The 26,103-nt window shown below is 46.8% G+C and overlaps 1 protein-coding gene across 3 annotated transcripts in view; it reads left to right on the top strand.

Moving 5' to 3' along the window:
* The first annotated feature begins 12,095 nt into the window (after positions 1 to 12,095).
* Positions 12,096 to 26,103, top strand: part of SEC14L1 (SEC14 like lipid binding 1) — a 46,937-nt gene continuing 32,929 nt past the window's right edge. Inside the window, exons 1-2 of one of the 3 annotated variants that reach the window (XM_040244668.1) lie at positions 12,096 to 12,218; positions 14,580 to 14,672. In XM_040244668.1, the coding sequence (XP_040100602.1) occupies positions 14,610 to 14,672 (63 nt within the window). In that variant the 5' untranslated portion in view covers positions 12,096 to 12,218; positions 14,580 to 14,609. Of the gene's footprint in view, positions 12,219 to 13,383; positions 13,560 to 14,579; positions 14,673 to 17,253; positions 18,143 to 26,103 lie in introns of those variants that run through there. The other 2 variants (XM_040244669.1, XM_040244670.1) reach the window with 2 other exon arrangements.

The following is a 26,103-nucleotide window of genomic DNA, read 5'->3' on the forward strand; positions in this document are numbered from 1 at the left end:
AAGGCAATGCCAAAGAATGCTCAAACTATCTCACAGTTGCACTCATCTCACACGCTAGTAAAGTAATGCTCAAAATTCTCCAAGCCAGGCTTCGGCAATACGTGAACCATGAACTTCCAGATGTTCAAGCTGGTTTTAGAAAAGGCAGAGGAACCAGAGATCAAATTGCCAACATCCGCTGGATCATGGAAAAAGCAAGAGAGTTCCAGAAAAACATCTATTTCTGCTTTATTGACTATGCCAAAGCCTTTGACTGTGTGGATCACAATAAACTATGGAAAATTCTTCAAGAGATGGGAATACCAGACCGCCTGACCTGCCTCTTGAGAAATCTGTATGCAGGTCTGGAAGCAACAGTTAGAACTGGACATGGAACAACAGACTGGTTTCAAATAGGAAAAGGCTGTATATTGTCACCCTGGTTATTTAACTTCTATGCAGAGTACATCATGAGAAATGCTGGGCTGGAAGAAACACAAGCTGGAATCAAGATTGCTGGGAGAGAAATATCAATAACCTCAGATATGCAGATGACATCACCCTTATGGCAGAAAGTGAAGAGGAACTAAGAAGCCTCTTGATGAAAGTGAAAGTGGAGAGTAAAAAAGTTGGCTTAAAGCTCAACATTCAGAAAACTAAGATCATGGCATCCGGTCCCATCACTTCATGGGAAATAGATGGGGAAACAGTGGAAACAGTGTCAGATTTTATTTTGGGGGGCTCCAAAATCACTGCAGATGGTGATTGCAGCCATGAAATTGAGAGACGCTTACTCCTTGAAAGAAAAGTTATGACCAACCTAGACAGCATATTCAAAAGCAGAGACATTACTTTGCCAATTAAGGTCCGTCTAGTCAAGGCTATGGTTTTTCCTGTGGTCATGTATGGATGTGAGAGTTGGACTGTGAAGAAGGCTGAGCGCCGAAGAATTGATGCTTTTGAACTGTGGTGTTAGAGAAGACTCTTGAGAGTCCCTTGGACTGCAAGGAGATTCAACCAGTCCATTCTGAAGGAGATCAGTCCTGGGATTTCTTTGGAAGGAATGATGCTAAAGCTGAAACTCCAGTACTCTGGCCACCTCATGCAAAGAGTTGACTCATTGGAAAAGACTCTGATGCTGGGAAGGATTGGGGGCAGGAGGAGACGGGGACGACCGAGGATCAGATGGCTGGATGGCATCACTGACTCGATGGACGTGAGTCTGAGTGAACTCCGGGAGCTGGTGATGGACAGGGAGGCCTGGCGTGCTGTGATTCATGGGGTCGCAAAGAGTCGGACACGACTGAGCGACTGAACTGAACTGATGTTGATGGGTCTCTTCTGTTTATGAAAGATTTCTGCTCCTTCATGGAGAGCAATCATGGCCTAAGCAGGAACAAAAGGCTTCTTCTCTACTTCAGGATATTGTTTTTTTCTGGGGACATCAAGAATTGAACAGGTCCCAGCCAGTCATTATAGGCCTGGGATTTCCTCGGGTGTGTCTATCACTTAGGTCACACCAGCCAGACCACTGACTAGGGCTCCTTATTTTGCTAATAAAGTTTTTTTCTTAAGGTGTCATGGCTCAAAATTAAGTTTTGTCCTTAACTATGAAAAGTCCTAAGCTTTTATGAGAAGGTATTTGATGTAGACTTCTTAAACATCTAAAATTTTTAAAATTTATTTTATTGAAGTACAGGTGATTTACAATGTTGTGTAATCTCTGCTGTATAGCAAAGTAGCAAAGTGATCAGTTATGTATATATATATATATGTATGTATATATATATTCTTTTTCATATTATTTTCCATTATGATTTAATCACAGGGTATTGAATGTAGTTCCCTGTGCTGTATAGTAGGACTTTATTGTTTATCCATTCTATATATAATAGCTTGTATCTGCTAACCCCAAACTTCTAATCTATCCCTTTCCTACCCCCTTGGTGACCACAAGCCTGTTCCCTGTCTATGAGTCTATTTTGTAGATAAGTTCATTTGTGCCATTATTTTAGAATTTACATATAAGTGATATCATATTGTCACACGAGTGTATGTTCCTCGGTTCTTTGTCTCGTCACAACAAAGATTTGGAGTGACGGACATTAAAGCCCCCTTGGGGTGTCATAGCTCTCAGGTCTTGGATAGACCATGTCATGGTCTCGAATGGACCATCTTATAGCTCTTAGACAAATCAGTGTTACAGCTCAGTGTTACAGCTCTATTTTATTCAGAAGGTAGCAGGAAAATCCATCTTCGAGATGTGAGGGCACGTCGATCCAAAGACGCAAGGAGAAGAGCACCCCCGCGCGTGGGAGAGAGAGAGAGAGAGCGCGCTAGCTTTGGCTCCTCTTGTTGTATGTTTTTCTCTCCCTGGGCCTGTCCTATGTAAATTGGGCCAGCCAGGAGTGTTCTTTGTTTTACCTGAGGTTCTCACTCCCTTCCTCGGACCTTCTTTTGTTCTATTTTCGCGGGCTTTTCCCTTCCTTGTCTTTTAGCCACCGCCATTTTGGACTCCTTTTCCCTATTCTGCCTACCTAACAATATGATATTTGTCTTTCTCTGTCTGATTACTTCATTTAATATGATAATCTCTAGGTCCATCCATGTGGCTGCAAATGGCATTATCTCATTCTTTTATATGGTTGAGTCATATTTTATTGAGTAATATTATGTGATCTTCTTAATCCATTCATGTCTTTTTAAACATTTAAGGACATGGACAAGATGAATGAAATGGTCCTGAAGATGACTCGGATTCCAGCATTGAAAATCTGAGGGCAGGGATATGAGGAGCAACTTGTGGTAACCTTGGGTTTTCCTGCGTCCATAATTTTCTGAGCATTGCTTGCAGCAAGTCTGAACCAGCTGCAGAGAAGTCATCGGTTCCTTTCAGGCTGTTGCACAGTAGCTAAACTGTTTAATGCAAGCGACACAGAAATTAAGACAGAGGGCTCAATGTCTTCTATCAGAGAATAAGCTTTGCTTTGTATCGAGACCCAAATTGACCTCAAAGTCTTTGCTGCTCGATGCATGAAAATAAGTAGATTTAAAGAAAAAGACAGGGAAAAAAACTTTCCATTTTTTTCACCAAGTTAAGGGTACCTTTAATTTCATTCAGCACTGAACTTTATCAAGGTGGTTTTTTGTTTTTTGGTTTTTTTGCCTCCATTACGTCATGTTCTAGGAACTCGGGAGTTCGATGATTATAAATCTCAGAACAATGAGCGATGGAAGAATAAATGGAACGTTAAAAAGTCATACAGGTTATTGCCACTGGCTATTTAAAGAATTTATGAGTCAAGCCTATTTGACTGCTACAGAGGCCATATGGAAATACCTTAAGGCCAGATACATTCCTGCTTCATGGGCACAGTAGAATGTCCTTGGATACACAGGTGCCTCTGTCCATCACATGCTCCCACATGGCCAGTCGGACTACACCTGGACATCCACATGCCTACATGCTTAGGGGTGATGGGCTTTTCACCAAGACACCTGGGCATTCAGATTTTGATCCTGGTGAGCTGGAAGAAAGAGCAAAAACACAAGAACTGGGGGTGAAGCAGAGAGAGGTTAATGCAAGGGAAATACTCCTGTGAGCTTTGGAGTCAGTGTTAGGGTCACAATCTGCTCTAGAAGCTACTTACCATGTGTGTGCCTTGGTGTTCGCACCTGCAAAATAGGCTCTTATGAGGACCTGTGATGTCGCATGTAAAGTGCCTAGCACAGCAAAGGAAGCCGTTATTAAACAGTACTAAATTAAATAGCGCACCATATTCAGTTACTGGACTGTAGCCCACCAAGCTCCTCTTTCCATGGAATTCCCCAGACAAGAATGCTGGAGCAGGTAACCATTCCCTTCTCTGGGGGATCTTCCCGACCCAGGGATCAAACCTGGGTCTCCTGCATTGCAGGTAGATTCTTTGCTGCGTGAACCCTCAAGGAAACCCAATGCAGGATAAATTAAATAGGGCACCATATTCAGTTACCAGAGCAGGTGAGAGGTACCGCCCCCTGGCTCCAAAGATCAGAATTCTCTGCAGAGATTAAGCAAGCAACCCTTCTACTACCTCAGTTCCCCTGGGTGTGGAATAAGCCTAGGTCGCCAGCATCACAGGGGTTCCTAGGAGGCTCCCCTGAACTGTCAAGAGGCTGGTCTGCAGAAAAGTCCGTTGTGTTGCCAAATGGGTCCCAGGAAGTAAGCTCCTTTGCAGATGAACATGGTGAGCCTCTGAGCAAGGCCTGGCTGACATAGAGGCTGCCCCTGAGGGCCAAGGACAGCAGGGTCTTTGTTCTCTGACTCTATCAGGGCCTGGGCCCTAAACTGGACAGTAGTTCTGCCTTGTCCTTCCTTTGGCCTCACTTTCCTTAGAGGCCACAGCTGTCGGGATCAGGCAAGAGCACGTGCCCTTGGGGTCCTGGTGCCCCCGACTCTGTGGGTTGCAAACACCTTCTTCTTACCTTTGGGCTGAAATGATGGTGGAAGGGGAGTGAGCAGTAAGTACTCCCATCCCTCCAAGTAGACTTCCGTTCTAGCCAACTGCAAAGGGTGGAATGGGGGTGCCTCCAAAAGATGTGTCCAAGTCCTGACCCCAGGTAGGGAGATGCCTTGATTTGGAAATAGGGTCTTAGCAGACACAGTTGAGGGTCTGGAAGGGAGAGGCAATCGTTGTGGATTTCAGGGGCACCTAGTAGCTCAGACGATAAAGAATCTGCCTGCAATGTGGGAGACCCAGGTTCTATCCCTGGATTGAGAACATCCCCTGGAGGAGGGTATGGCAACCCACTCCAGAATTCTTGCCTGGAGAATACCATGGACAGAGGAGCCTGGAGGGCTACAGTCCATGGGGTCGCAGAGAGTCGGCCATGACTGAGCAACTAACACTTTCAACACTTGAATCCAATGACTAGAATCCTCAGAGAGAAAGGAGAGACAGGCTTGACATTCGGAGAAATGCAGGGAAAAGGCAGAAGTAGAGACGGGAAGACACAGATGCAGCCCTAAGGCACAGGACGCCCGGGGCCCTGAGAAGCCGGAAGAGGCAGGACACAGCTGCCCTGGAGCCTCAGGAGGGACACAACTCTAGCTGGACCTTGACTTTCCTCCAGAACTTCCGGCCTCCAGATCTGGGAGAAAATACATTTCTATCGTTTTAAGCCCCTGACTCTGTGGCAGTTTGTTAGGACAGCCCCAGAAAACCATCACTCCTGTGCCAGGTACTTCCTGAGTCCATGTGCTGAACCCGCTGTGTGAAGTCCAGAGGTGTCGCTTGTGTCCCTCTGGGGTGTGGAATGAGGGCAAGCAGGCTCCTGGTTTTGCATCACAGTGGTTGCATCTTTCTGGGGAGCAGCAGAAGGCCAGCTGGCGTCCCGGAGGCAGCCAAGGGTCATGCCTTGGCAGCAGCACGGTGCCTGTCAGAGGTAACAGCGGGAGCAGGGCTGGCAGGCACGTCCCTGTTGGCATCAGTGATGCGTTCACACTTTGGCATTTGGTCCAGTGAGCTCTGTGAGGCTGGAGGGTGGCAGGGGCTGTTGCGTCCAGCCAAGCAAGATGATCATTTCTGCATGCACCCCCTGATCTCTTCAAGTCCGAGGTAATTTTAGCAAGTGGTTTCCCAAGAAAGACCCCTGTATTTTTCAGCATGTCTGTGTTTACAGCAATTCAAGAGAGGACTGTTCTTTTGAACAATACTCTTCATATTATTTTTCTATTTGGGGAAACTGAAGATGGGGAAGTGTGTTAAAAAGTGTTAGTCACTTAGTCAGGTCCGATTCTTTGTGACCCCACGGACTGTAGCTCACCAGGGTCCTCTCCGTGGAATTTTCCAAGCAGGAATACTGGAGTGGGTAACCATTTCCTTCTCCAAGGGATCTTCCTGACCCAGGGATCAAACCCAGGTCTGCATTGCAGGCAGATTCTTTACTGTCTAAGCCACCAGGGAAGCCCAAAGATGGGGAGGGACTTCTCTAAATAGTAGAGGATGATGCTAGTAAGCAATCACAGTGGTAGGTAGGAGAATAATAATCTGTGCCTAGAGAATATTCCAGAGGCAGAGCTGTGAACGATGCCGGCTGTGGGCAGTGTTTGCAAACAGCCTAATCATTTCCAAAATGTTTTCACAAACATTTTCTTATCCAGGCTTAGCAACCCTGTGAGATAGTTTTCTGACACCAAACTGCATCAACTTCCCATTAAAAAAAAAAAAAGTGCTTCTTTTTCCCCTTTAGAAAAATTGTTTTGGGCTGAGATGGCACACAGGATCTGCCATGGTGGGAAGTGATTGGAGATGGATTTTCTGTAGCTGTGAGATGAGCAGAAGGGTGATTCTCAGCAGAAGAATAACCTGGAGGCAGAGCTGTAAGATACTTGGCTGTGGAATACATCCCTGAATAAATACCCGCCCCGCAGATAGGTGGCGCTAGTGGTAAAGAAGCTGCCTGCCAATGCAGGAGACATAAAAGACAGGAGTTCCACTCCTGGGCCGGGAAGATTCCCTGGAGGAAGGCATGGTGATCCACTCCAGTATTCTTGCTGGAGAATCCCATGGACAGAGGAGCCTGGTGGGCCATAGTCAATAGGGTTGCAAAGAGATGGACATGACTGAAGTGACTTAGCAGGCAAGCACAAACCCTGGACAAAAAGCCATTGGGGGGCAGGAGATTTGGGGGTCTGAAGTGGCCCTGTCTATCATCCACGTCAAGGAGGAACTGGGGAGTTCTGGGTCCTGACAGCCCCTGTCTGTCTCTTCCCTGTGCGGTCCAGTCTCCACCCACAGAACTGAAGGTGGAAACGCTCTCTTCCCGGCTTAGCCCTGGGGAAAATGATTTACTAATCGGATTTGGGTGCTCTGCATCTTATTCTCACCAGGTCCCACCTTGTTCTGTGGCCTTCGGTCTGTCCCTTGTTAGCGCTCCTTTCTGCGAGGTGACCCCACTCCACCCCAGCTGACCCAAGGTGGAGTAGCCGGGGGCAAATTGCTGACTTGCTAATCTAAGTCCCCATCTGGTCTATGAAAGCACCACACAGCTGCACCCGGGTAGGAGAAGCAAGGACAATATTTTTTGAAAGAAAGAAACCCAAAAGAAGTCTGATTGGGGTGCCTATTTTTACTCCTCTGAGCCGGAAGCTAAAAGGCCTCAGGTCATCCTTTCTTGTCCTAAATCTCATCGGATGAGCGCTAGGTTGTCCAGGGCACACGGCTAAGCAATTTTCTTCAGCTGGGCTGCTTCTCTAAGCTCCATGTCCTCACTGGGTGACACAGGAGACAGCTCAGCAGGGGGAGGGGTTGAGAGCATCGCTCCCAAGGAGGCATGAGCTCAGTGCAGCGGCCAGAGAGACTGTTTAACGCTCTCAGAATAAAGGCTTAATTTAAGACTCATCACTTCAACCCAACCAGTATTTAACAGGATTCTGGAAAATGCCAAGTGCAGAAGCAGAAGAACATGAGTGGATGTGATCCCAAGAACCAAGCAACTTACAAGTGGAGGGTAGAGAAAGACTCAATTCTTTAACAAGTGCCCTTTTCCTACCACCACCCCCCACCACCGGCTGCCAGGCAAGGCATGTGGGATCTTAGTTTCCCAGCCAAGGATGAAACCTGAGACCTCTGCATTGGAAGTGTAGAGTCTTAACCACTGGACTACCAGGGACTCTCCATCAGTGCCTTATAATGGAAGCGCCGGGTACACAGACACAGAGGAGAAGAGGCAAAAGGAAAGGCTTTGGGGGGCGGTTACAGAGCTTACTCGATGACATGAGTTTGCGTAAGCTCCAGGGGTTGCTGATGGACAGGGAAGCCTGGTGTACTGCAGTCCATGGGGTCTCAAAGAGTTGGACACGACTGAGTGACTGAACTGAACTGAACAGAGCTTACTTAACAGGCTGTGTTGTCACTGTTTACTTGTCAGTCCCATGCAGTAGGCTGAGCCCCTTGAAGGAAAATCTGTTTTTATAGAGAGGATCTTCCCACACTCCTGTGCTAAATACGGTGTCTGAATAAATTACGGGGCTGAATAAATGTTTGCTGAGTTAACAAAGGAATGAATAAGTGAGCAGATAAAGGGGAGATGAAAGTAAAATCATTCTGAACAAAAGAAAGATTTACAGAAGATCTCAGATGGCAGGCTTTGAAGCTGAAATCTATCTCTGTTGCCAGTGTTAGATTTTGAGCAAACGAGTGAGAGTCTGTGTGTGTGTGTGTGTGTGTGTGTGTGTGTGTGTGTTTGAAAGAAATTTGCCAGTAGCATGGAGAGTGTCTTGGAAGAGGGAAGACTTGGAGGAGGGGGAAGCCAATTAAGATGTGGAGAGCTTTGCCTCTCCAGATTGAAATGAAATATTTTAGAAAAATGTAAGGCTGGATGATAGCTTTTGCAGATCTGTCTTCTTGGCTTGAAGTTTTCCCAGGTTGGGAGTGATGCAATGATATTAGCTCAAAACCATGGGATGACTGCCAGTGCTCAACGAAGAAACTGTGCCTGTAGGGTAACCTATATTTTTTGTACTTTTCCAGGCCGGAAACTTTGCCAGATGGTCCACGTCAGGAGAAACTGTCATGCTTTGCAAGGTTGTCTTTTACCCTTTTACTGCCAAATAAGAAAGTGATCTCTTCCAGAAGTGGAAGAGACCTGACACGTCCCAGGATCTGACCAAAGTAGAAAGTGTATATGCCGAGGTGGGTAGGGCCACCAGAGAATCAGAACTCAGTGCTCTCGTTGCTGTTTAGTCACTAAGTCGTGTCCAACTCTTTTGCGACCCCGTGTACTGTAACCCACCAGACTCCTTCGTCCTGGGATTTCCCAGGCAAGAATACTGGGAGTGGGTTGCCATTTCCTTCTTCAGGGGACCTTCCTGACCAAGGGATCAAACCTGCACCTCCTCCCTTGGCAGGGGGATTCTTTACCACTGAGCCACCAGGGAGGCCTAAGTGCTCTCAGCACAGCCTAAATATTTCACCAACCTTGAGATTTAGTAACGTTCAAAGGATTCGTTCAGACTTACCTCCTGTTTATTTCACTGTTGTGGGCAAGAGGTTGGGCTCAGCAGGCTGAAATGTTAGCCAAGATAATCACTTGCCTCCCAGTGTCCTTTCGGCAATGACCCTTCCTTTAATCCATACCCCCGATCCTCTTAGGTATCAACAACTTCCTGATCTTTTCTTGAGATGACTCTTGATAGAGCACTAAGATGGGTGGAGAAGATGTGGTCAGAGGGACCAGTAACCATGTCCCCAGCTCAGGTTAGTCCTGTTGGGGAAGATGTAACAGGCCAGAGGATCTGTGTCCAGGTTGTGGATGCCACATCCTGTTGTCAGCCAGAGCTGACCACCAGGAATGGCAGTTTCAGACTCAGGCTCCTAGTGGGGACTCAGCTGAGTTACCCAAGGGAACCAGAGTGTCTCGTTGTGGATGCCAGAGCTCAGCCATCCTGTCTCCATTCCAAAGGCATCTGATAAATGGCCTATACAAAGCACCCATCAGGGCTTCCGTCTAACAAGTAAGAGGGACACAGACGCTCCTCAAGCTAGGGACTCAGTCAAGGTGTTTCAGAGACTCTCATAATATGACCTTAAAGAGTCTGTCTGAGGAAGAGAGCCGGCGTGCACCGGAAGATAGGAGCAGCAGGATGGTCTTTGCTGGGGCACTGCTGCTGCGCCAGGCCTGTCCTTTGCTCTGCTTGTCACACACACACGCACACACACACAGAGACACACTACTGCACACACACACACTACCGCATGCACACACACACACTACTGCACGCACACACCCTACTTCCAAGGAAGCATCTTTCAAGGAAGGATGTTTGGTCTTCATCTGCTCCTCCTGCTCGCCTCGGGTAGAGGATACATCATCATGGAAATCAGCAAGACAGAAGGAACCTATGTCCCTGATGATGAGACCAGAGGCCACCTGCATCCACATTCAGGTGGTCTTGGGGGAGTCGGCAGTTGACAGTGATCAGGGAGGTGTCATTCCCACCCTGGACTTTCCTGGACTTGATTCATGTGCAAGGGACACAGACTTATCTTGTCAAGGCACTTTTACTTTGGCTCCCGATATACTTTTCCTCTCCTCACCTTTACGCCTCACCCAGCGTCTGACACATAATAAGAACTCTGTGCACGTGTGTTAAAAGGACTGGATCTTTTTGCTTAACTCTGCGGCGTGGTGTTCAGGGCTGTTTCTTATAGATTTTGGATATCTGCCCAATGGAACTGATTTTAAAACAATCAAACACATCATACCTTACGCATCTAGAGGAATGTTGCTCCCTTCCCGAGTCTATTCACCTTGGGAATCTGTTCATGTATCTTGATGATACTGCTTAAAGATACAGTTCATGTATCTTTTTTCTTTTTTTTAAACCACGTTCTGTCACTGTACGTGCGCCAGGTTTCACTGGAGACTTATCCCTGGTTTTACTGTTGGGATTGTGTGACCCAGAACTGGACACTGAACCCTCTGGATCAAAAGACTGGTTCAAGGGTGGACATGTGATCTAGGTCAGGCTTGTGGGATCTAGCCTGACCAGGGATTGAACCTGTGTCCCTTGCTTTAGCAGGTGGATTCTTAACCACTGGGCCACCAGGGAAGTCCACATGAAGATTTCTACAGTTTGGATTTTTCAAGAAAGTAATTTTATGTGTGAAAAAAATTTCACTGAAGTATAAATATACATACAAAGCACACAAACTATAAGTGTATGACTTAATAAATTCCTCAGTCTCTTTTGATCTATAGTGTGGCCTTTATCCTATTTTTTTCCATTGTACTTTGATAAACAATATATTTGTCATGCAGCATTTCCCATGATGAATGCTTGGCTGATAATTTCCCCCTTGGTGTCATTTAACATGTTGCTCTGTTCTCTATTTCCTGTAAATTTCCGGTTGCATCTGGAGCCTTATCAGATGAGGTCAATTCTGGGGTGAGATCATTTCATAAGTGCTATTGTTTACTAGGCTGTCTCTTTCTCCCAGCATCTTTTGAAGGTGGACGTGATTTTTACAAACAGGCAAAAGCCAGTTCCTAGATCAGTCTAGTAAGCAGGGTAGGTGGTCATGCTGGGTAGAGAATGATGGTTTGAGTTGAAAAACAAGGTGTGATCAAGTAATGAATGATTTTCTTGTGTGACTGGTAAACTGGCCCTGAAGGGAATTCTAAAACAGTTCCAAATATGTGCTCTGCCCTGGCAGCGTCAAATGCACAGCCACCCAGGGTGACTAATGGGAACGGAACAACAGTGACATTGATGGAGAAACTGTATGTTGGCTATAAAACCAGCCTTGTTTTGTGGGTGGACGTGCGTGCGGTCCCTCTCTAGTCATCAGCTCTTCTTAAGAACCCCCAAAGGTCTCAGTGTGTATCACACTTGTGCTTCGAAGTTGGAGCTCTCGCTGAAATGCCAGATCCGCTTGGCTTAGTTCCATTGCACAGCCTGGACGTGTTGACAAGATGCTGCTGGGTCCCACCCAGCCCCTCCCCAGCCCTGGCATTTGCCTCATCTGCATTACTCGGCGAGAATGTGGTCAGGGCACTGCAGAAGTCAACAAAAAACGAGGAAGCTCGGAGAGCCTCCTGCGCCGATCAGACAGAGGGCAGGGCCTCCGGGCAGGGGGCCTAACCAGGGCCGCGGGCGCCGGCAATGCCGGAAGGCCCCAGCTGTTCTGATGCCTCGCAGACTTTCCAGTTTCAAGTCAGCGGAACTCCCCCGGGTCTCGGCTCACCACCGGTTTTTTTTTTTGGTTTGTTTCAGCCACCTCCGAGGGGCTACTCGCGGGCCCCGCCCCTCACCCAAGACACGCCCCCTGACGCAACCCAGGGCGGGGCCAGGCGCCTTTGGCCCGCCGCGCTTCTGGGCGAACGCCGGCTCCGAGCGCCGCCCACGTCCGCCCGGCCCGGAGTCGGCGCCTGCGCAGTTCGGCTGGGTCCCCGTTGTCAGCCCTCCCCTCCTCCCTAGCAACCGTCCTCGCGCCCGCCTCCACCCCTCGGCCGCCTTCGCGCACGCGCTCCCCTTCCGGCCTCCTGGCCCCGCCCTCCCCGTCACCCGTAACAACCACTCGAGCCTCGCCGGGCCCCTCCCGCTCCCGCCCCCGCCGACCCCCCCCCGGCCCACTCCCCGGAACCGGCGGCTGAGCTGCGGCCGGCCGGCAGTGGAACGGCGACGGTGCCACGGAGCCGCCGGCATGAGCGCACTCGGCCGCCCCGCCTCCCCGGCCCGGCTTTTCTGACGAGAGGTAGGCGCGCGTCTCCGCGGCGGGCTCCGAGCGCGCCCCCCGTCCCGGCCCCTGCGGGCGGCCTCCCCGCCTAGCCCACCCTTCCCCGGCCCCTCGGCTCCGCTCGGCTTGCCTCAGCTCCGCCGCACCGGTCGGGAGCGGGCCTTCCTTTCGCCCCGTCTCGTGAGGCTCCTACAGTCGCCCCCTCCCCGCCCCCATCACCCCCTATCTTCCCACCCCGGAGACCCCCCCCTTTTCCTGGGGGAAGCGGAGTTTGGGTTTCCAGCCTGCCCTCCATGGTGCATCTCCCCGGGTCTCCCTGGGACTGGGGGCCCGAGAAACCGCCGCGCCGGGACCCTCCCCACCCCCGCCCGCCGCCAGATGGAGCCGAGGGCCCGGCCGCCCCTCCAGCCTGTTTGGGGTGGACTCGTTGAGTCCGGCCATTGGCTAATTTTAAAGCACCGATTGTCATGCAATAGAGGGCTGCCCTGGTCCACGGTGCCGCTTGGCCGTTGTAACTCCGGATTCCCACGTAGGACGTTGGTTTGGACCAGAGCATCCGAAGCTGGGAACTGGCAGGAGTTCAGAAGCTCGGGAATTACCAGGTTCTTGAGCGTAGTTGCTTCGGGTTCTGCCAAGCAGTGGAATCCCGAATGGGTGTTACGGGAGTCTTAACCGCGCATTCCTCTTTTTTTTTTTCAACATTCTCTCCCCATCTCTACAACCCCTTTACATACCCAGTAAGTATCCTCTCTTTCTGTGGAAGATACTCTAAAATTAAATTTTCCTAGTTAAAAATTTAAAAGGTTATCGAATTCCTGCTGTGCACCAGCATTATCAGGTTGGCAAAACTAAACAGAACTCTATCCCAGCGCACCAGGACCTGCCAGTCCCAGAATCAAGATTAATGACGGCATTCCAGTTGATTGTGGTAGATTCAGGAGTTTTGGCTCTGAGTCTCCTGATTTTAAGATTTCCCCGGTGGCTCAGACGGTAAAGCATGTGCCCACAATGAGGGAGACCCGGGTTCGAAACCTGAGTCAGGAAGATCCTCTGGAGAAGGAAATGGCAACCCTCTCCAGTACTCTTGCCTGGAAAATCCCATGGATGGAGGAGCGTGGTAGGCTACAATCCATGGGGTCGCAAAGAGTCGGACACGACTGAACCACTTCACTTCACTCCTGTTTTTAGAGCTGGAAGTCTTATAGTGTTATCTCACTCTGAACCTCACTTCACAGAGGTGGATCTGAGTCCCGGGAAAGTCAGATGACTTGCTTGAGGTCGCCCCGAGTTACTCTTCAGCAGTTTTTCTTTAGCTGCCAGATGTAGCTGTTTGCTGCCAGAACCTGGTCTTTCTGAAAGGTATGTGAATCATACCAGAGGAAGTTCCAGATCTGTTTAAATGTAATTAATATGGGTAGGAGTCATGAAATAAAATATACCTTTGTAATTTTTTCTTTTATTACAGCTAGACTTTGGGCTCCTTGAGGATATTCCGTTTTGTACTTTTGAATATCCTCTCATCGTACTCAGCATGAAATAACTTTCTTAATGATTATCCTCAGCAGGACAGGTAGGCTCTTTGGATTTATTTTTCTTCCTCCCTTTTAAATAGGGAAGTGAAGTCCCATAGAGGGCTCCAAATAAAAGTGTGTTTTTCAGAAAAATCCAGTTTAGGCTGAGGCCAGCCTTTGAATGTGCCCCTGGAGAAGGATTCTTGACGGGTGAAGTAGGCTTGAACACTTAGTTGATTGCATCCTGATCATTACAGCTATTTGAGGCTGAAAAAGTCAGTGGAGCCTCTAGCCAGAGGGCTTGGAGTATCTGCCATTTGAAGACTGATCCCTGAAGTTGTAGCCTGTGCAGTTAGAAAATGGAGATTGACAAGTTTCCTTTGAAAATAGCTTTTGAGGAGTATCCCATAAATTAAGACACAGTAGTATCTTTTTTTTTTCCACTTGTATTTTTGTGTGTCTTGGGCTTAATATCTTGAAGTGCCACCATTTTTATTTGGCTTCTCATGGAAGTTGAAGAGAGAATGATTCAAGAACTAATTGTATGGGTTATTAGAATAATTGAATCTCGGCATTTCACTTGCTGGAAAGGACCCAGGGCAGCCCCAGGAGAGGCGGTGAGGCTGGTAAGGTAATTGAGTCCTCCAGCCCTCAGACCAGCGCTCCTTCCCTCGCTCCACTTGGACTTTCTTCACCTTTTCTTCCTGTCTTCCTGCCTTCCCTTGCCCTTGTATAATTAAGCATCATCTTTTGACTTTTGTGTGCATAGAATTGTGATCTGTTGAGGTTCCTTAGACTGTAGTATGTTGTGTAAATGCAAATTTTTTCCATATCATGGTTATTTATCACAAATGTTTGTGTTTTGCAGGTGTGAAAGGATTGCTGTTTTATTGCAATCATGGTGCAAAAATACCAGTCACCAGTGAGGGTGTATAAACACCCCTTTGAACTAATTATGGCTGTAAGTACTTTCCAGTTTACTCTCTTGCATCTTATCTTCTTAGGTGTCCAAATTTGATTATCTGTTGCTCCACTTTTACATACTCTGTTTTTATGCTTATGAACTTTTGCAAGTTTGTGAAGTTGTTTTTAAACTATAAGTCTCTGAAAATCAAAATCTGCTTTTTTTTTTTTAATTTATCTCAGGGTTGTGTGTGAATTTAAGTCAATTCTCCTTTTGAAAATACAGAAGTGGGATTGTGACTAAATAATTCTTCCTCTGGATTTTGCTCCTTTTTTGTTTGTTTAAGTAGAAAAGGGATGTGAAGAGTGGTTTTTTTCTTCTGCTGCTCATTTAGATTGAGGGTGAATTCACTATATGAAGCTGAGCACTGAAAGATGGAGCTTAATTTACAGGATTCTAAGGACCGTGCTGAAATGAGCTTCCTCCACTAATATTAAATTCTTGAGTCATATTAGAATTCCCCAAATGGGGTAATTAAAAGTCTTAATTTTCTTTGTTTTTTACCTAAAGAGATTGGCTCAAAATAATAATTTCATTAGAGGCCAAAAAAAAAAAAAAAAAAACCCAGACAAACTTTTTCCAGTCTCTTTTAAATTACTGTAAGGCATCCTTCCCCTTGGCTTCAAGCTCATGTGCTTTTTCAGCTGGTCAGAACTCTGGCTCTGGCCCCAGTTTGACTTTGTGACATTTCTTGCTGCCTTCTTTCAGTTTCTAAGTGAACAATTCTTTTCGCTAAGAGTCGGACACGACTTAGCAACTGAACAACAACAAGTCCTTTTTCTTCCCTGTCTCTTTTGTGTTACCGTTATGGTGTAATATATGACTGGAGGATGCCTTGGTCATGAAATACACCCTGATGAAAGTGCCAGTCTGAACCAGAACCTTTCAGCCCAATGAGAGACCCTCAGCTCCTCCTGGTCCCTTGTAGTTAGCCCCTATTTTGACTCTGACCAGAGATGACTTTCTGTGTCTGTTCTGTGTACAAAAACTCAAGTGTTTTTGCATCTGGCTGGCTGCTCGGCATCTTTTGTGAGATTTATCCAGATCAATTTAGTTTTGGAAAACAAAACTCAGGTCCTCTCAAGGGAACAATTTAGATTTAGGGCGTCTGTTTCTTAAATTGAGGTATAATTTACAGACAGTGAAATGATCACATTAGGTTTACAGTTTGATCAGTGTTGACAGAGAGTGACATGGATCTCTGTCAAGATGCAGAACCATTCCCTCCTTTACCTCAGAAAGTTCCCTGGTACCCCTTTTCTGTCAGGTGTGAGATTTGTGTGTAGGGAGGTGTATTTTTTACTTCTGTATTTTCCTTCAGTCCTAGGACTGTTCAGTGTTTTTGTTAATGGCTTACCAGGAAGGCTTGCTTCCTGTTTGCTGGGTGGGTTGTTTGGTCATAAAGAGCAGAGATCCCACTGTGGCCTGAGAGGAGGGGATATTGTTGTTGGAACACATGCTGTGTGTGATGGGATTGTGCAGAAATCCAGGAATGTGAGCCTGCATGGGCTGAACTCCAGGAACCTGGCTTGGGGGGAGGGAGGGTGTTCCCAGCAGCAGTTGTCCGCGGAACTTCACCCTTCACCCCGGGACTCTGCCTTCGCCACTGACTGCTCACATGCTTTTTCAGCTGGTCAGAACTCTGGCCCCAGTTTGACTCTGTGGCATTTCTCGTTGCCTTCTTTCAGTTTCTAAGTGAACAATTCTTCTCGCATTTCCTAGTTCAGATTCTAGAGAGACTTGATCTGATCCTCCCTGCCCCCCGCTCCGGTCCCAGGATGCTGGCCGGCCTGTGGATTCCTTGTGGGGCTTGGTCACCTGTCCCTTTCTGGTTGGCAGGGGCTGGTGGTGCTAGGAGATTAGTGTGGGGCAGTGGAGGACAGTGAGCCTGGGAGATGCCCCAGGGTGGAGGGGACAGGCATGGGACTGGTGCCTTACGTTTTCTATTATGTTAAAGACGATTTTTAAATATTGCTGCAACCCTGATCATTTGAGGCAAAGGCTAGTCTCTTAGGCAAACACTTGATAATAAAGAGGTATTTTGCTTGCCTAATGTTCAGCTTCCTTATTTTCCTTTCTTTACTGTTTTCAAAATGCTATAGTTTGCCTTGTCATATTTATGCAGGGATTTACAAAAGAATTTGAAATTGAACTTCTCAGCCACCCCTCAATCTTTTAAAATTAACTGGTTTTGCACTCGCTTCTGTTTTAAGCAGTAGTAAAATTTTTTGACTTGGAAGAAATTATTTTTTAATCTGAAAATGAAATATATTACCCTTTTCCCTACAGATGTAGGTAGAAACTAGAATGTAAAGTCTAGTGATTTTTGTGGTGTCCCTTGTGCTTTTCTCACTGTAATTGTACGACATAAAATCCTCAGTGTTTTCCTTGCTTTATTTTTATTGAGGAAAAACAGAAGTACAAGAGTTACTCTAAAATATTCTTTTCCGTTTATTCAGAGTGAGCAAAGAGGTGTTCAGTTAATGCAAGAACAGAACTATAATTTGAACAGAACTATTTTTGAGACCCTCCGAAAGTGACTATGCTTCAGTAACCTCAGCAAGTGGCGGTGACAGATGTGTTCGTCAGTTGGCCAGCTTGTGGCCTTCACAGGCGATCCAAGTCCTGACTTGCAGGGTCCTGTGATGACCGTGGAAGGAAGCGCCATGCCGTCCACTTAAAGCCTCTCTCTGTCTTAACCAAGAGTTCTGTTGTAATTTAGAATTGCCAGAATATGAGGTGGGAAGTGCCTATGTCAGTAGTAGGTACACGGTAGGTATCAAGTAAGTTAATTATTTTGATTGATTTAATGACAATCTGCCAATTGTTTTGGGGTCAGTATACTTGACAGAATTAAGAAATCATCTAAGAGTTAATGGTAAACAAGAAAAACTGAAGTGAAGGTGTTTCAGCAGGCATTTGTGGTGTCTGAGAGGCATTCTGTTGTTAGATGTGAGCCCAGAAACAGTGGTTGGTGCTTGGGTGAGTTGAGAAGTGCCCCGGCTGAGCCCCTTTTGAGGGTGAGGAGTCTGAGGCTCAGAGAATAGAGAGCTTGCACAGGGAGTTGGGGTAGCGTTTGCTGTTCTTTTTTTTAGAATGTGTGTCCTGGAATGTTTGTGGAGGGTTTTTGTCCTTGAAGAGTGACCTTTCCAGGCTCAACCAGAAATGTTTCCTGGGGCTGCTCTGCCCAACCTGTGGGAGGAGAGCTTAATCTGTGAAGGACATTCCGGTCGCTTGTGCCCTCCGGTATATCTGTGGTCTCCCCTGGCCTAGTGAGGTTACCTCCGAGAACAGACTTGGGCGGCAGGTGTGGTTCTGAGATGCTTGGATTTGAGTGTTTCATTTGGAAAGTTCTGAGATAAAACACTGATTTCAGAGTGTAAACATTTTCAGGTCCGGCTTCCTTCCTCCTGGCCTTCATGGCCTTTCACAAATGATGCAGAGGAGAGTGAGTCCATGGAGCAGAGGTCAGTGTGGGGTGTAAAGGGGGGTCAGGATGCAGGCGAGACCGAGGGAGAGGAGGAACTGGGAGCCATGCCTCTGTGGTCACGGCGGCGAGGAGGCAAGGACAGGTCTCTGATGCTTTTCTCGGCTGGGACAGCTGCCCCTGGACTGCTGGAACACGTGATGGCAGAGGCCCCGCTGCTAACCTTGTGCAGCCCCGTTTTATTTATTAATTTCTTTGGCTGCCCTGGGTCTTCCTTGCAGCATGCAGGATCATTAGTTGCGGCATATGAACTCTTAGTTGCAGCATGTGGGATCCCGTTCCTTGACCAGGGGTCGAACCCCGGGCCTCCCCGTTGGGAGCACGGAGTCTCGGCAGCTGGACCACCAGGGAAGTCCCAAGCCCTGTTTCTCCGTGGGCTTCCTGTCACCCGACAGCTCTCTGCTCTCGTCCACTCCCCAAGTTCCCTGTTCTCTCCATCCTGTCGTGGGCTCCCAGACCCTGTTGGCCGTCTGGATCCCTAGCCGACGCACCTTCTAGATGGTGCCCTCGAGTCACAGCTGTCTGCCTCCCTCTCCTGAGCGCTGCCTCCTCACTCACACGCTCATCCCTTTGGGCCTGGCTCATCCCTTTGGGCCTGCGTCCTCCTGTCTGACTCGGTTCTGCCTGTCAGCCCTCTGGGGAAGTGATCGCTCTTATCAGTCACATCTGTTGTAAACCGCTTTGCATTTTCTCCAAGGCCCTTCGTATCCTGCCTTCCCCGTTCAAGCTTATTCCATAATTGTGCCGACTTCCCAGCGTGAATGTTTCCATCTATTCTGTGCTGTCCCTGTTTGCCACTGTGTCTTTTCCGGCCCCCCACCCGCTTCCTTTCAACACTTCCTTCCTTGCCTTAGATGTTCACCCCAGCTAATCTTGATCTTAGCTGGCCCACCCCTTGCCCTGATGGCAGCTAAGAAGCCCTTCGTGTTTCTCGCCCTTTCCTCTGACTCCTCCTTCATGGTGCAGTCAGTGGTAGGTGGTTAGTTTCTTTTATTCTCCAAGGTGCCCGAGTATTGCTCTCTAACTATTGTATGTGTTCCTCAAGGGCAGAGACTTTGTTTTTCCCTTGTTCCCTCCAGTGTTGGTACCAGGCAGGCGTAGGCACTCAGATATGTTTGATCGGCTGGTGTCCATTTGTTCCCTTGAGCTCTCCGTGTGAGGACTTGGGAGGTAGGTCTGATGGTTGAAGCTCAGATCTGTGATCTGTCTTCAGACAAGGGCTCTGTGTTTTCTCCATAGAAGAGAAGTAGCGTGCTGTGAGCCTTCAATTAACCAATGCCTCCTGGAAGGGCAAAGCCCTTTTGTGATGAAGTTGGCTTTTTTTTTAACACCTTCATAAATTATGCAGAACCCATTTGACAGATTTTGTAGTAGTTTAAGTGGTATGCTTTTACGGGTTGAGTAACCAAGAAACCCTCTTTTGCAGCGTGCACTTGCTGACCGAGTGGCTCCCACAGCAGCATTTGCCTCTGTTCCTCTCATTCTCTTGCTTTCCTTTGGTTTGTTTTGTTCTCTGGTTTTTTTCCTTCCTTTCCTCTTTCCTCAGATATCTCATGTCTTCCTACCAAGACTAGAGGATGAAAGAAGATTTGCTGTGATTCTGGGTGCAGAGTTGGGCCCTGTCTCAGACTTGGTCTGTAACCTAGTGACTAGGCTGGTCACTCGTGTAGACTGTTGGGAGGTCTGTAGAACTAACCAGACCATAGACGTGCCAGTGGGAGAGGCAGGGCCTGGAAACATCCGTGGCCTCTCCTCTCCCTTTCTGAAAGCCAGCCCGTGTCCCATGCCCAAATGCAAGGTGAAATAAATCAGCAGAGTCATTTGTTGACATGTGAACTATGAATGTGTGTCTCTTTAAAACAGACCTTTGTATTTATATGTAAACCTTACTTCATTCGTTCAGTTTATGCATCAGGACAGTTGGGGAGACATGTGGGGGACCCTGGGGTGTGCTTGTGCATCGCAGCGCTAAGGGGGGCTGTACACCAAATGCAGTCCAGTCTGCTCTTTCTAGGGTGAGGGCAAGGTGCACAGAAATCTGAAAGGTAGAGCCCACCCCCCAACCCCCGTGCAGCCGTTTCCGGGCTGTTCCTCTGTCCTGGAGCCCATCTGGCTTTGTCCTCTTGCTCCGAGGCAGGTGGCTGCCCCCTGAAGCCCCATGTGCCCATCCGCCCCTCCTCCTCGCCTGAAGATACCTGGAGCCCCCGACCCTCTTCCTGATTTTGTTTTCTTCCGCTGACCTGAGTCCCATGCATATTTGGTTTGTACCTTTATCTTAGTTATGAAATACTTTCATTCCATCTTTTGTTTTTCTTTTCGAAGCATGTTCTCCGCCCCTCATCCTGGATTTTATCCCTGAGCCTTTTTTATGATAATTTTTTCTGATAATTAGGTGTGTTATTGAAATACATCTTTTTCATTAATGGAGGTATACTTATATCTTCAGTCAGCCTAGTATGCAATAGAATTTATTTTTACTCAAAGGAATAAGCAGTCTGCATTTGGGGGTCACCAGCTTAAAAAGTTTTGTTCAGTGGAGAGAAACAATCCAGTTTTTCTGTTGATACATTAAGGATCCTGGTCAGTTTATTAATAGTGAGGGAGATTGTACTCTTTTCATTTATCAAGTTTTTGAATGCCATAGTGTAAATTCTGTTCCATTTAGTAAAACCTGGAATGTGGTCAAATTTACTTAGCTTTGACGATGAGCAATCATATTGTGCTTCCATCACACACTATTTTGTACAGAACCAGGCTTTTTCTCTTCTCCTAAACCCACTCTTCCAACACATGATGCCTCCTGAATTACTTTTAATGTGCTGGAGTGAAGACAGCTGTGGTTCAGTAGGGGATATTTCAAGAAATAAAGCAGGATCTGATTCAGCTCCTTGCCTTCTTGATTTACCTGTTTTTGTCAAGGAAAAAAAAAGGGTAAACCTTGTATTATAGAAATTTCAAGTATGCAGAAGTAGAAAAGAAGGCTTGATAAATGCCCACTTGCCCATGGCATAGCTCCGAAAGCATCAACGTTTTGCCAATTTGTTTCATTTATTCTTTCCGCTTTCCTCCTGCTGCTGTATATAAAAAGCAGATTTCAGGCATCTTGTTAACTCATCCTGAAACATACCTTGCACTGTAAAGACTTTAAAAAGTATGTATTTAGCTGCGTCAAGTCTCTTATTGTGGCACTTGGGCTTCTCTCTAGTTCTGGTGCACTTGTGGGGTCTTAGTTCCCCATTTGGGGATCGAACCCACGTCCCCTACACTGGACCACCGGGGAAGTGCCAGGACCTTTTTCTTTTTAAAAGTAACCACAGTGTCATTATCCCACCCGAGAGGAGGACTAATAATTCCTTGACATCATCCAGTGCCAAATCCTTGTTCAGACTTTCTCTGCTAACACAATGTCTTGTTTTTTTTAACCTTCTTTGGATTCTCCTTCAGGTAAACCTTAGCGTTCAGTTATTATAGTTCTTCAGCCTCCTCTGTTCCCTCACATCCTCCTCTCCCTTTGTTTCCTCTCGTGTCATCGCTTTGTTACAGAAACTGGGTCATTTGTCCTTTTCAATTACCTTAACATTTTGCTGATTTAATTGTTCATTACGGCCAGTTGGCACCGGGAGGAGTCACAGACCTCAAGTCAGTCAGTTCAGCTACTTTTTAGCAGCTTTGTCTAAACATTTGCTGATATTGCTGATAGATGTTGAAGCCAGCGATTATCCTTTGTAATTTTGAGTTGCAAATAGGATGTAAAGCATTTTTTCTCAAATTAAACTGGGTCTTTCCAAACCCGCTTCGTTGATCCTACTGTTTATAGAGAGCAGTTGAAGGGAGTTCATTTATTGGCAGATCTGATTAAGAGGCTCCCTATATAGTGTCCGTGGCAAGAGCTTGGGGACCACCGAGGTGCAAGGAGGGATCCCAGGCACCCTGGCCTGTCCTTTGTTCATGCTTCTTGCTTTATAGCCCTGGATGGGAATGTCAGTCTGGTTTGGGAAGTATCCAGAGATTCACTGAAGAGAGAATTTTTGATGGGCAGGTATGATCATTGATCTTTCTTGATTTTTAATCTGTATGAGTGAAAACAGTTTTATATGCTTCTAGTGGGATAATTTTACATGTTGCAACAGAAGGCATGTATTGCAGTAACAATTCCCTTGAAAGGTACAGTTGATCTTGAGAGTACTGGCCTTGTTTTATTTGTTGTTGTTGTTGTAGATTTATGTAACTATCACCCTGTAAGGTAATTGCTGTATATATCGTGATGTGTGCTGAATCCTTTTTCCATTCAGAAATCTGCCATGTTCATTTCATAGCTCTCTCCTATACGGTTTGCATTAGAATATTCCCAGTGCACTGTTCACACGCGTAGTGCGAGTCAGAGTAAGGGATAAGCGTCCCGTGCCTCAGTGTCTCTTGTGTTTGGCTGGATGACTGGCAGTGGTTCTCTTCCTCCTGGCTCTCTGCCCCACCTCTGGTCACCCTTGCTCTTTTTCTTACTCGACTCACCTCCTTGCTGCCTTGGGTACAGATGGGCTCTTCCTCTAATGATAACTTGTTTTGCTATTTCAAGACCCCCTAGTTATTCAACTAGTTTTGTGTTTTCTGGATGTCACAGTTTTAAGTTGTGGTTGATGCTGTATTATGAATATCCAGCTCTTTTACCTGACATCCCTTCCTGGCCAGCATCATCTAAACCCATGGCTTCAACTGTCAGTTTATAAACCAAAGCTCTCAGGGCTCACCCTCAGCCTACACACAGGCGCTTCCAGGCGTCTAGCCAGCTCCGTGTTTGGAGAGCCCCACCTGGCCATTCCAAGGCAGACTTAGTAGGTCTGAACAGTACCCACCCTTCCTCGTGCCCACACAAAGAGCACACCCAATGGAACACACGCAAGCACGTTAAAAACAATAACATTCCTCTGAGAAGCTCTGCCTTTCCTCTGAATTGCGGCTTCTGAGGAATGCCACCGCAGTGTGCCGACCCTCAGACCCGGAGCCCAGGCACCCCTGAAAGCCCCCACCCCTCCATCCCCAGTGATGGCCGGACCCTTGCCCGTCCAGGGTGTCTGTTGACTTGGGTCTGAGTCGTCCCCTCTGATGGTGTGAGCTCAGCCTCCATCACAGCTTCCTTCACGTCCTCTGGACCCTGTATCCCAACCCTGTCTGCCCCACTCAGTTTTTCTCAGGGTTGCTGACACCGAGTCTCCCAGTTGGATGTCTGACCGCATTGCTTGCTAGTTTAAAATTCTCAAGTGGCTGCACCCCACCTTTCAAGATGAATTCAGATCCTTAGCTCCGTCCTAGCTTCTAAGCCTCCTCGTAGCCTCGTCCCCACAGGCGAGGCCCCCACATGCTCCTCGGTTGCGTCTCTGGGGTCACTGGCCGTTCCCCAAGTGTGCATCTGTTGCTGGCTTCGTGCTGGAGGGCCTTCCTCCCTCCTTCCCTCACTGGTCAGATCAGTTCTCGGAGGAGTTCCCACCCTGTGCTGTGTTGTCCTCCTGTCGCCTCTGGTCCCTGCAGCTTGTCACCTCTCCTTTCACACAAGCATCTTCGGGTGGGGGAACCAGGGTGTTTTGCTTTTTCTCCCGAGCCTGCAGAGAAGCCTCAGAAATTGATTTGTCTGAAGAATAAGCCCGTCCTGAGATGCACACTCTCGCTTCTGCCATTACTTTTGCTTCTGGGAGTGAAAATTTTAACAGAAGGTCGCATTGGAACATACTCTTTTGGTTAAACTTACTACTCATAGTGTGTTTTGAAGGAATCTGATGCAGTTTGGTTTTTGAGTAAAATCGAGTTTATGTTCAGTGAACAGAAGCTTATAATTACTATAGTTGTCTGAAAAATGTGTCCTGGTTTTATGTATTACTTAGTGTTTGAGTGGCTTTTTTCCCATAGTGATGAATTTGTTCAGCCACTAAGTCATGTCTGACTCTTTGCGACAAAAAAACTTCCTTTCCGTGGTTCTCCTGTAGAACATAAAATTCATTTAAAAATTCTTGACTCTGATAGAATGGTATTCTAATTTTCTTTTTTCTATCTCTATAGGTTTAAACCTGGAGGTTGGTTATTACATGACCCTTTTTCTTAATTGAATACGTTACTCTGTAACATTAGGATTCTAATCATAAAATGTGTTTCTTTTCCTAGTTTAGTGCCTATATCTGTCTTAAAAACCAAGTTCAGAACTAAAAGCTGCAAGGTATATATTTTAAGAAGTAATTTAAGAGATAGTTGTATTGCAGTATTTATGCTATTAATATTTAGAAAGCTCTTCCCCAAACACATCCTATCTTTATTTCATTTAACACAGAGTTGGTCTGGGATGTAAATTGTGACGGTTCGAAATTCTCATTCTCGGCTGCGTCAGGATTTCTGGGGCAGGCCCAGCAGTCGGGTTTCACAAGCCCTGGTTCTGATGCCTACACGGGTTGGAGGACCACTAGTTTGGATGTCCTTAATTTGATTTGTACCGTATGAAGTAGGAAGAAAGAAAATTGGTTTCAGTTATAGCTTTTCCTTACTTGAAAATCTTGGAAAGGATAGATTCTTTTAACAGGTTGTGTAATAGAGACTCGTTAATTATACTTTCTTGAGAAGGATTTAGCGTGTACTAAAAGGAGGCTGTTTGCTGTATGTGCTTCTCCAAACTGTTCTTTGCGAGTTTATTTAGTGATACCAAAACTACGTTAACAAGCATGTGCCTGTCTTAACTGAATTATTTGTGTGGCTTTATTTGCTAATTTTCAGGTGGAGTATAAAAAAAGATTTATACTCTTTTTATCATGTGGTAAAATATACATAAGGTTTACCATTTTAACTATTTCCAAGTGTACAATTTGGCTTCCCTGATAGCTCAGTTGGTAAAGAATCTGCCTGCAATGCAGGAGACCCCAGTTCGATTCCTGGGTCAGGAAGGTCCCCTGGAGAAGGATTAGGCTACCCACTCCAGTATTCTTGGGCTTCCCTTTGCGGCTCAGCTGGTAAAGCATCCGCCTGTAGCACAGGAGACCTAGGTTCGATCCCTGGGTTGGGAAGATCCCCTGGAGAAGGGAAAGGCAACCCACTCTAGTATTCTGGCCTGGAGAATTCCATGGACTGTATAGTCCATGGGGTTGCAAAGAGTCGGACACGACTGAGTGACTTACACTTTCAAGGACATTCACAGGTTGTATGACCATCACCACCATTCATCTGCAGAACGTTCTCGTCTTCCCAAATGGAGACTCTGCCCCCATTAGACACTGACTCCCCATCCCCACCCCTCTCTACTTTCTGTCTAGGTACCTCTTACACGAGAAATTACACAATATTTATCCTTCTGTGACTTGCTTATTTCACTTAGCGTATTGTCCTCACAGCTCCTTCATGTTGTAACATGTCAAATTTTTTTTCCTTTTTAAAGTTGAGTAATCTTACGTGTGTGTGTGTACACACATACACACTATGGTTTGTGTATCCATTCTTTGTTTGGTGGACAGTTGAGCTGTTTCCACTGTTTGGCTGTTGTGTTTACTGTTTAAAGTCTAGCTGACTTATTACATCAGCCAAAATACTTGCACATCTCTATAGATTTTTTTTTTTGTCTTTGAATTCAATCATTGTATTTTATTACACCTGTTCAAGATACAGCTCTAGTTTGCATCTCACGGTTGCCTTTGCTGTTAGCTCATAACAAAGAAAGAACAGCATCTGAGAGCAGGTGTAGAATGATGAGCTGGGGGGGTGCACTGTGAGGGGGTCTCCCACCATAAAGGAAGGGATGTGGTAGAGAAAAGAGAAACGAGCACTTCACGGTCCGTGAGGCCCAACTTGTGTAATAGGCGTTTAATAAACGGTGCTTGATAGATACTTTCCTGATGGAGTAGACCGACTCCTGCTATCAGCCTACTGACGAAGGCGCTTTTATTCTGGTTCATGAGGCCGGATAATATTTCCATA

This window comes from Oryx dammah, unplaced genomic scaffold, assembly GCF_014754425.2.
Source record: "Oryx dammah isolate SB20612 unplaced genomic scaffold, SCBI_Odam_1.1 HiC_scaffold_8, whole genome shotgun sequence".
Classification (NCBI taxonomy): Eukaryota; Metazoa; Chordata; class Mammalia; order Artiodactyla; family Bovidae; genus Oryx; species Oryx dammah.